Source organism: Capra hircus, chromosome 5 (assembly GCF_001704415.2).
Source record: "Capra hircus breed San Clemente chromosome 5, ASM170441v1, whole genome shotgun sequence".
NCBI lineage: Eukaryota > Metazoa > Chordata > Mammalia > Artiodactyla > Bovidae > Capra > Capra hircus.
In genome coordinates, this window is record NC_030812.1 from 52,186,081 (window position 1) to 52,195,976 (window position 9,896).

The 9,896-nt window shown below is 46.4% G+C and overlaps 1 protein-coding gene across 1 annotated transcript; it reads right to left on the minus strand.

The window, feature by feature from the left end:
* LOC106502104 lies at nt 1,915-6,481 on the minus strand. The gene is given in 6 exon segments (XM_013963902.2): nt 1,915-2,092; nt 2,673-3,767; nt 3,864-4,686; nt 4,689-5,584; nt 5,586-6,168; nt 6,403-6,481. Coding segments are annotated over 6 exon segments (3,654 nt in total).

Sequence of the window (9,896 nt, forward strand, 5' to 3'; positions counted from 1 at the left end):
TGAAAAAGCAGAAGTTATAACTGACATGCAGAAATACAAAAAATCAAGAGACAATTATAGACAACTATATGCCAATAAAATGGACAACTTGGGAGGAAAAAAACAAATTCCTAGAAATGTACAATCTCCTAAAACTGAACAAGAAATATTTTTTTTTAAACTGAACCAATTACCAGTAACAAAATTGAACCAGTAATTTAAAAAAAAAAAAAACAAAAAAAACTCCCAACAAAAAGTCCAGGACTAGAAGCTTTCACAGGTGAATTCTGCCAAAAATTTAGAGAAGAATTAGCACCTGTACTTCTCAAACTACTCCAAAAAACTACTGCATATGACCCAGCAATCCCCCTCTCTATTCTTGTACATTGTTTGCTCTTTCTTTGACAGCCTTAAATATATTGTCACTAATATTTTAAATTACCTGTCCAATAATTCCAACATCTCTATCTAAGTATTGTTCTGATCCTTGTTGTGTCTTTTGTTATTTTTTATAAGCTTGTTTGTTTTTTTCTTATAGCATGTTTGTAAGATTTTGTTGAAACCTGGACATGAGGAATCAGGTAGTAGGAAGTAAGTTAAAAAGTATTTAGTGTGACGTTTTATGTTAATCAGGCCATGATTTGGGCTGTGTTTAATCTTTGCGGGTTTTGTAGGAGCCAGAAGCTTAAAAATTCCTCTAATGTTTTAATTTTCATCTTGCCTTTTGACTTTAGGGTTTTTTAAAAGCTCATCTGCAGATACTCTTTACAATGGAAATTCATTGGTATTCGTTAATAACGTTAACCTCCTTGTTACCACGATATCAACCAATCAGAGAACTGTGCATAACCTAATCACAAACCCTGTGTGTGATGCACCCTCCTGCACCCCACAATTTGTCTTTAAAATTGCTTTACTGAAACCCTTTGGGAAGATTGGGGTTTTAGAGCACAAGCCACCATTCTTCAGGTACCGGTGCCTTTATAATAAATATGCATTTTCCTTCAGCAGATTGACTTTATTCCATGCAGGCAAGCTTGGTTCAGCAAGAAAAATTCATGTGCTATGGAGCACCAGCTTAAAGCCAGCACTTTAGTTAAAACTTTTAAAGTGGATAATTTCTCCCTTTATACTTGACACTTTCAGAAAGGGAAAAAATTTCCTCTATCCTTCTAAGTTCATTGGCTGGCCCAAGAATTAAACTGATAGCTGTGAAAATAAGAGAAGCAAAAAGCAAAGGAGAAAAGGCAAGATATAAGCATCTGAATGCAGAGTTCCAAAGAATAGCAAGGAGAGATAAGAAAGCCTTCCTCAGAGATCAATGCAAAGAAATAGAGGAAAACAACAGAATGGGAAAGACTAGAGATCTCTTCAAGAAAATTAGAGAGACCAAGGGAACACTTCATGCAAAGATGGGCTTGATAAAGGACAGAAATGGTAGTGACCTAACAGAAGCAGAAGATATTTAGAAGAGGTGGTAAGAATACACAGAACTGTACAAATAAGATCTTCATGACCAAGATAATCATGATGGTGTGATCACTTGTTATGCCCAAGTCGCGAAATCTCCCAGTGACCACCAGGGAGCCGATATCTGATGCAAAAGCAAGTGAGTTTTTATTACCAAGCTTGAGCTGGGGCTCCCACCGTTACCGTCGCAGCGGCTAAGGAGAGAAGCCCCAAACTCTGGGTTACATTGTTTATATAGGGTATTCTCGTGCAAAAAATTCGAAAAAAGGGAGTTTCCGGGTTGGGAGACGTCTAATTGGTCACCTTCTGTGGAAGGGTTAGGTGTTGGGTTCTGATTGGTTTTCATTTCCCGAGCTTAATTCAAATTTCCCCGGGCAGGTCATAAGAGACTCTTTCCTCAGAACTCTAAAATGGAGTCTTTTTTTTTGGCAAAATGGAGTGGCTTAGGCTCTTCATTCCCCCTTCTCAAGGACCCAGGACAGACCCAATCATGGGTCTATCTATCATGGGTCTAAGCAGCTCTATATTTTCTTCCGCTAAGGGGGCCGCTGGCAGAGCTGTATATTGGGACCTGAGCACCATAAGCTGCACCGTGTTGATGCAGCCCTTGATGAAGGTCATTAACTTGTTCAATAAACACGGCCTGAAGGGGAGAAGCAAAAGTAAGATAATCAGAGGCCCTGTATACCCCAGACGAGTCCCAATGTCCGTCTTATGTCCCTCTGTCCTTCAGAAGCGAAGGAGACCTTGATGAGGTCGCAGTCAGGGCAATTACCGGTAAATCGCTTGTTCCACGTGTCTGAGGTGATAGGATTTACAAAAGTCATCGTGACCAGGTCCGACGGCCTGGCCACACTCCATTTCCACCAGCCATCATTTGAAGTCACACATTCCCATGCCTTACACTGATGACTCTGCATGCCGCCACAAGTCTTTATCTGGTCTCTTTTGTGCCCCGGACATGCATAGAAACCCACTTTCCGCAGATAAGCACTTGCCCAGGAAGTCTCCATCAATTCTTTTAGGTGGAAGTATAAGTCAGGCCACCATGTGTTTACAGGGTGCGTGGCAGTCGTCTGGTTCAGCACCTCGTATGTCTCTCCATTTCATAGTTTCCAGGTTACTTTAAAAGGTTGGTGTGGATTTTGGTCCTGGGCTGGACCTAAAACTTTCCAGCCCAGGAGGGAGAGCACTAGGAGTAGCTGGGTAGGAATTTTACCTACTTTTGTTGTCTTCGAAGTTTTAGCTTGAGGGGGTTAGTTTTGTCCAATTAGGCCTTCCACTGGGGGAGGAACTCTTCTCGTAAGGCGAACAGGTCCGCAGGCCGTGTGTGGGGGTAGTGGACCCAAGAAGAGATGCCATCAACTTTGAGAGCAGTTGGTGTCGTCAAGACGACAAGGAAGGGTCCCTTCCACCTAGGTTCTAGGATCTCTTGGCGATGATGGAACATGTACACCCAGTCTCCTGGCCGGTAGCAGTGAGGTTCAGGTGGAGGGCCTGATTCATATAGCACTTTGAGCCTCTTCCATGTGTCCCTGTGGGAGTATTGTAAGGACCAGAGACAAAAAAGCAACTTCTGATCATCTATTTCTTTTAACACTTCTGCCTTTAGGTTAGGGATTATTGGGGGAGGTATCCCATACACGATTTCAAAAGGGGTGAGTCCCAGTTGGTAGGGTGAGTTCTGCACCCAGTACAGGGCAAAGGGGAGGAGAGCCACCCAGTCCCCGCCAGTCTCAGCAACTAGTTTTGTTAATGTCTCTTTAAGCGCCCTATTCATCCTTTCCACTTGCCCTGAGCTCTGGGGCCTATAGGCACAGTGCAGCTTCCATCTAGCCCCCAAAGCCCAGGCTACCCCCTGGCTTACCTGAGACACGAAGGCTGGCCCATTATCTGACCCCACCTGTGCCGGAAACCCAAACCGTGGCAAGATGTCTTCAATCAGCTTTTTGGCCACCACCTGTGCCATTTCTCTCTTGGTGGGGAAAGCTTCTACCCACCCTGAGAAGGTATCTATGAACACCAACAGGTATTTGTATCCATATTTACCCGGTTTTACCTCAGTGAAGTCCACCTCCCAGTAAGCTCCTGGTCTTGTCCCCCGTTCTCTAATTCCTTGGTTGGCTGGATGAGGGACAGCATTCGTGAGCTGGCATGCTTTGAAGTTTGATACGATGTCTCCTATTATCGTCCTGACATCTTTCATGATAATCTTGGCATGTCTAATCAGGTCTTGCATCTTGCGGGTTCCCAGATGAGTGGCACAATGCATTTTTAGTAATACTTGTTTTCCTAGTTCTTCTGGGAGGATTAGAGAGCTGTCTGCTTCTCTCCACCACCCAGCCAGCTGTTGGGCCATAGGCAGGCTTTTTATCCAGTCTAAGTCTCTTGTTGAGTAATTGGGCAAAGCTGGCAGAATAGGGCTCCCAGGGTCAGGCAGCTGAAGAGTGGCCTCTATCACAGTATTCTGGGCTGCATCCCTGGCTGCCCTGTCCGCCAAGTTGCTTCCCCTTGAGATTGGGGTGTCTGGCTTCTGGTGCTCCAGGCAGTGTATTATGGCTAGTTTTTTAGGAAGCCATAATGCTGAGAGGAGAGCTTTTATTTCTTCTTTGTTTTTAATCGTCTTACCCTCGGCCGTGAGGAGTCCCCTCTCTCTGTAGATGGCTCCGTGTATGTGGGCAGTAGCAAAGGCATATTGGCTATAGGTAATGATGTTAAGCATTTTGTCCTTTCCCAACTGGAGGGCTTTTATTAGGGTGATTAGTTCAGACCTTTGAGCTGAAGTACCCGGAGGTAGTGCTTCTGCCCACACAATTTGGGTTTCCCTGGTTACGGCCGCCCTGGCATACCTGAGTACAGCTCGAACAAAACTGCTCTCGACCGTATACCAGGTGACCTCAGCATCCGCCAGGGGGCGATCTTGCAAGTCCTCTCGCGTCCCACGCACCTGGGCTAGTATGTCGCTGCAGTCATGGATGGGGGCTTCCAAGTCGGGGTTAGGAAGCAAGGTAGCCGGATTGAGAGCCCTAGGCGGTAGAAAGATGATTCTGGAGGGGTTTAGCACTAGTCCCTGGTAGTGGGTCAGCCGAGCGTTGCTGATCCATCTATCTGGGGGTTGTTTCAGTGTGCCCTCAATGGCATGGGGGGCGGTGATATGTAACCCCTGCCCTAGTGTCAGTTTGTCTGCATCTTTGACCATTAGGGCCACGGCGGCAATCGTGCGGGGGCATGGGGGCCCCCTGATGCTTCGGGGTCTAGGCGTTTAGACAAGCAGGCCACTGGCCGTTCCCAAGGTCCCAGATGCTGCGTCAGCACCCCTTTTGCTACTCCTCGTTTTTCACCCACATTCAGTAGAAAGGGTTTCGTGACGTCAGGCAACCCTAGGGCGGGGGCTGACAGCAGAGCCGTCTTAATAGTTTTGAAGGCGGCCTCCATCTGCTCTGTCCAGCTGAAAGGGGTGGTACTTTTGGTGGCTTCATATAAGGGTTTAGCCAGTTCCACATAGTTTGGAATCAAAAGATGGCAGAAGTCAGCAGACCCCAAGAATTCTCTCACCCTTCGAGGTGAGTCTGGGGTTGGTATTTTGAGTACCGTCTCCTTTCGTGCCTCTGACAGCCACCTCTGCCCTTTTAACACATACCCTAAGTAGGTGACCTCTGGTTGGCATATATGAGCCTTTTTGGCTGAGGCTCGGTACCCTAATTTTCCAACGGTCTGCAATAGTTCTTGGGTGCCCATGAGGCAAGTCTGTTGGTCTTTTGCTGCAATTAAGAGGTCATCTACGTATTGCAACAAGGTTAGTTGGGGGTACTGTTGTCTAAACTCACCCAGGTCTTCATGGAGGGCCTCATTGAAGATGGTGGGATAATTTTTAAATCCCTGTGGCAGTCGCGTCCAGGTCAGCTGTCCGTTGATCCCCTCTTCCAGGTCGGACCACTCAAAGGTGAAAAGCTCCTGGCTCTTGGGTGCCAGGGATAGACTAAAGAAAGCGTCTTTTAGATCTAGGACTGTATACCAGCGATGATCTGGCGGGAGCGAGCTCAAGAAGTTGTATGGGTTTGGCACCATAGGATGAATATCTAGAACTCGGCGGTTAACTTCCCACAGGTCCTGTACTGGCCGATAGTCATGAGAATGTTTTTTTAACAGGGAGCAGGGGAGTGTTCCATGCCGACTGACAGGGTCTCAAGATTTTCTGGGCTAGGAGCCTGCAGATATGGGGGGTAATTCCCTGTCGGGCCTCTAAGGTCATAAGATATTGTATGACTCGGACAGGATCAGCCCCTGGCTTGAGATCTATATATATAGGAGGGCGGTGCCTAGCCAAGCCTGTTCCCCCTGTCTCGGCCCATGCTTCAGGGAATTCATCTAGCCACTCCTGGATGTCCGTTTGGGGAAGAGTCGGGTTTTGGTGCAGCCGATATTCATCCTCTAATTGAATCATCAGTACTTGAATTGGACTGCCCGTCTGATTAAGTATTTTAGTTTCTCCTGGGAGGAAGTGAATTTGAGCTCCCATCATGGTTATTAAGTCTCTTCCCAACAGTGGGAAGGGGCATTCTGGGATGACCATAAAGGAGTGGGATACCCGGCCCGCGCCCAAATCCACCGATCTTCGGGTAGTCCATTGATATTGTTTCATCCCAGTGGCCCCCTGCACCCATGAAGTCTTTCCGGCCACTTTCCCTTGGGGCTCCAGCAAAACTGAATATTGAGACCCTGTGTCGACAAGGAAGTCAATTGGGGTCCCCTCCACTCTTAGGGTTACCCTGGGTTCAGGGAGGGGTGCCAAACCCCATCTCCCCTAGTCGCTCAGTTCATCGACGGCCAGGATAGGGGTCTTTCATGGTCCCTTCTTTTTCTTAGGGCATTCTTTGGCCCAGTGTCCTTCCTCCTTACACTAGGTGCATTGGTTCTTTCCTAATGCTGGTCGCGTACAGGGGCGGCTCTTACCTTTAGCCGCTAGGCGATGCAGCTGGCGCTCCCTTTCTCCCGAATCAGGAACTGTTGCCGCTAGCAGGATGCACGCCATATTGTGGGTCTGAAGGTCTGCTGCCTTAGCTTGTTTTTCCTCAGGGGTCTCCCGAATATGTAGACCCTTTCTGCCACTGTTATTAAATACTGGATTCTCTTTTCACCCAGGCGTTCTAGTCTTTGTAACTTTTTCCTGATGTCTGGAGCCACCTGGTTGACAAAATGCATTATCAAAGCAGCCTGAGTGCCTTCTGCTTCTGGGTCCATGGGGGTGTATTGTCTAAAGGCCTCCATCAGCCTTTCCAGATAAGCGTCTGGACTCTCAGTGGGGCCTTGTTGAACATCTCCTACTCTAGCTAGGTTAGTGGGTTTCCATGCAGCTGCCTTGAGCCCCCCCAACAGAGTCTGGTGGTAGACCCGGAGCCTCTCCTTACCTTGTGCCATGCTGTAATCCCAGTCAGGTCGCGATAAAGGAAAAGAGGTGTTAATTTCATCTATATTAGTGGCGGGTTCTCCATTTGCCCCTGGGACCCTTTTACAGGCCTCATTCTGTATTCTCTCTCTCTCTTCCGTGGTGAAGAGAATCTAGAGCAGTTGTTGACAGTTGTCCCAGGTGGGCTGATGAGTAAAAAGCACAGTTTCTAGAAGGTTAGTTAGATCTCTAGGGTTATCTGAGAACTTAGCATTCTGTGACCTCCAGTTATATAGGTCACTGGTAGAGAAGGGTCAGTATTGATGATGTTGGTTCCTTTCCTCATCGGGGGGACCGGCCACTTGTACAGGGAGGGCAACAGTTGAGTCTACTGGCCCCGCTGGAGACATGGCTGGCCTATGGCGAGTATTTTTTGCGGGCCCCCCTTCTGATGCATCGGCCCTAGGTGGAGGGATAGCAGGGGCCTGCGGTGGCTCGAGGGGTTGGTAAGGGGGTGGGAAGAGAAATTCTTCCTCTATCCCCCCTTGTAAAATGGGGTACAGCGGCGCCATTGGTTCAGGTTCCTTGGGATCTTTAAGGTTCTTTCCTACACGTTTCACCAGCACCTGCACGGTGGAAAATCCCTGTTGAAGCAAGAAAGGTTTTACCCATGGAGGGGGGGTGCAATATGAGATCTTCCCACACTATGACATAGGGAACTTGGTCAGGGTGTCTGCTACGCGGTCGAAAGATGATGTCTCGGACTCGGTGCACGGTTTCCAAGTCAAAGGTGCCCTCTGGGGGCCATCCCACGTGGAAGGTTGGCCATTCCGTGCTGCAAAATGTGATTAATTTATCTTTCTTAATTTCCACACTGAGGTCACGTGCGCGCATCTTGACCTCCTTAAAATGGTCAGTGATCAGAGATAGAGGGGTAGGGTTAGATTGACTTTTCCCCATCATTCCTGGATCAGTCAGATGTTGGTAAATTAACACAGACAGTACAGATAGCCACACAGACAGACAGAGAGACAGAAGATACAGACCTCTGGGAGTCCGGAGGCAAAACTGAAAGTAAGACGACGGCCTCCGGCCGTTCAGCGGGAGCGACCGGCTATCGTCTGCAGAGAACAGGGGCACTCCGTCCCCTCCGAAGGGGCCGGGGACATCTCCCAACGACCCGCATCACTGACCCGTTGGCGCATCTGCCTGTGTCATGTACTGATCTCAGAAAATAGGCCTTGTCAGAGACAAAAAGAAAAGCAGGAAAAAAAAGAAACCCAACCCTACCAGTTACAGATAACTCTCCGGATCGGTCTTCCCGTGGAGCCGATGGGAGATCCCGGACGAGCCCCCAAATGTTATGCCCAAGTCGCAAAATCTCCCAATGACCACCAGGGAGCCGATATCTGATGCAAAAGCAAGAGTTTTTATTCCCAAGCTCGAGCTGGGGCTCCCACCGTTACTGTTGCAGTGGCTAAGAAGAGGAGCCCCGAACTCTGGGTTACATTGCTTATATAGGGTATTCTCGCACAAAAAATTCGAAAAACGGGAGTTTCCAGGTTGGGAGACGTCTAATTGGTTACCTTCTGTGGAACGGTTAGGTGTTGGGTTCTGATTGGTTTTCATTTCCTGGGCTTAATTCGAATTTCCCGGGCAGGTCATAAGTCCTGAACGTAAAGTCAGGAGATCCTGATCTGGGATCTGATTGGCTCGCAGGTGGTGGGGTGAGGTCAGGGGATTTCCAAAGACTCTTTCCTCAGAACTCTAAAATGGAGTCTTTCTTTTTGGCAAAATGGAGTGGCTTAGGCTCTTCACACTCACCTAGAGCCAGACATCCTGGAATGTGAAGTCAAGTGGGCCTTAGAAAGCATCACTACAAGCAAAGCTAATGGAGGTAATGGAATTCCAGTTGAGCTCTTTCAAATCCTGAAAGATGATGTTGTGAAAGTGCTGCACTCAATATGCCAGCAAATTTGGAAAACTCAGCAGTGGCCACAGGACTGGAAAAGATCAGTTTTCACTCCAAACCCAAGGAAAGGCAATGCCAAAGAATGCTCAAACTATTGTACAGTTGCACTCATCTCACATGATAGCAAAGTAATGCTCAAAATTCTCCAAGCCAGGCTTCAGCAATATGTGAACCGTGAACTTCCAGATGTCCAAGCTGGTTTTAGAAAACGGAGAGGCTTTCTAAAGAAAAAAGATCAAATTGCCAACATTCGCTGGATCATCGAAAAAGCAAGACTTCCAGAAAAAAACATCTATTTCTGTTTTATTGACTATGCCAAAGCCCTTAATTGTGTGGATCACAATAAACTGTGGACAATTCTGAAGGAGTTGGGAATACCAGACCAGCTGACCTGCCTTCAGATTTCTCTGTCCATGGGATTCTCCAAGCAAGGATACTGGAGTGGGTTCCCATAACATAAACTATTTATTAATTGTCAAATAAGTAAAACTCATAAACAAAGTGAGAAACTGATAAGGAAAAAAAAAATCACCTTAAATCTCTTTGCAAGGTAAGGTACATACTGACCTCATCATGGATTTAACTTCTGACAGTAGTACAAATCCAAGTCCCACAAAACACTGTATTTTTACAAAATATCCACTCTGTTTCCTTTGGTGCTAAGCACTGTATGAATTCACAATCCTCCTTAATGGTCTCTGCATTTCTCATTTCCTTTACACAGTGGGATAGCATTATTTTTGCAATTCTATTCTGAAATAGAACTTTGGACACAAGAAAATATATGCACTCGTAATTTGCATTTTTGCTGTTATTTAAAATAGACATAATAGTTAGACTATTTTCTTGACATGAAAAAAAAAAAAAAAAAACAAAAAACAGAACTGCTCTTCTATCTCTATATTCTCTTCAAATGGAAGTCATGTCCCACCCAAATAGATCACCTGAAATTCTATTTCACTTTGTAGGTAACAATTCAAGTGCTCCACTTTTTTACTCCTAACTTAAATCTTACTAAATTCTTCCAGAAGTATAAATAAAATTGTCTTGACTTTTATCCAGAATCTTAATATATAGATTCTAAAAATG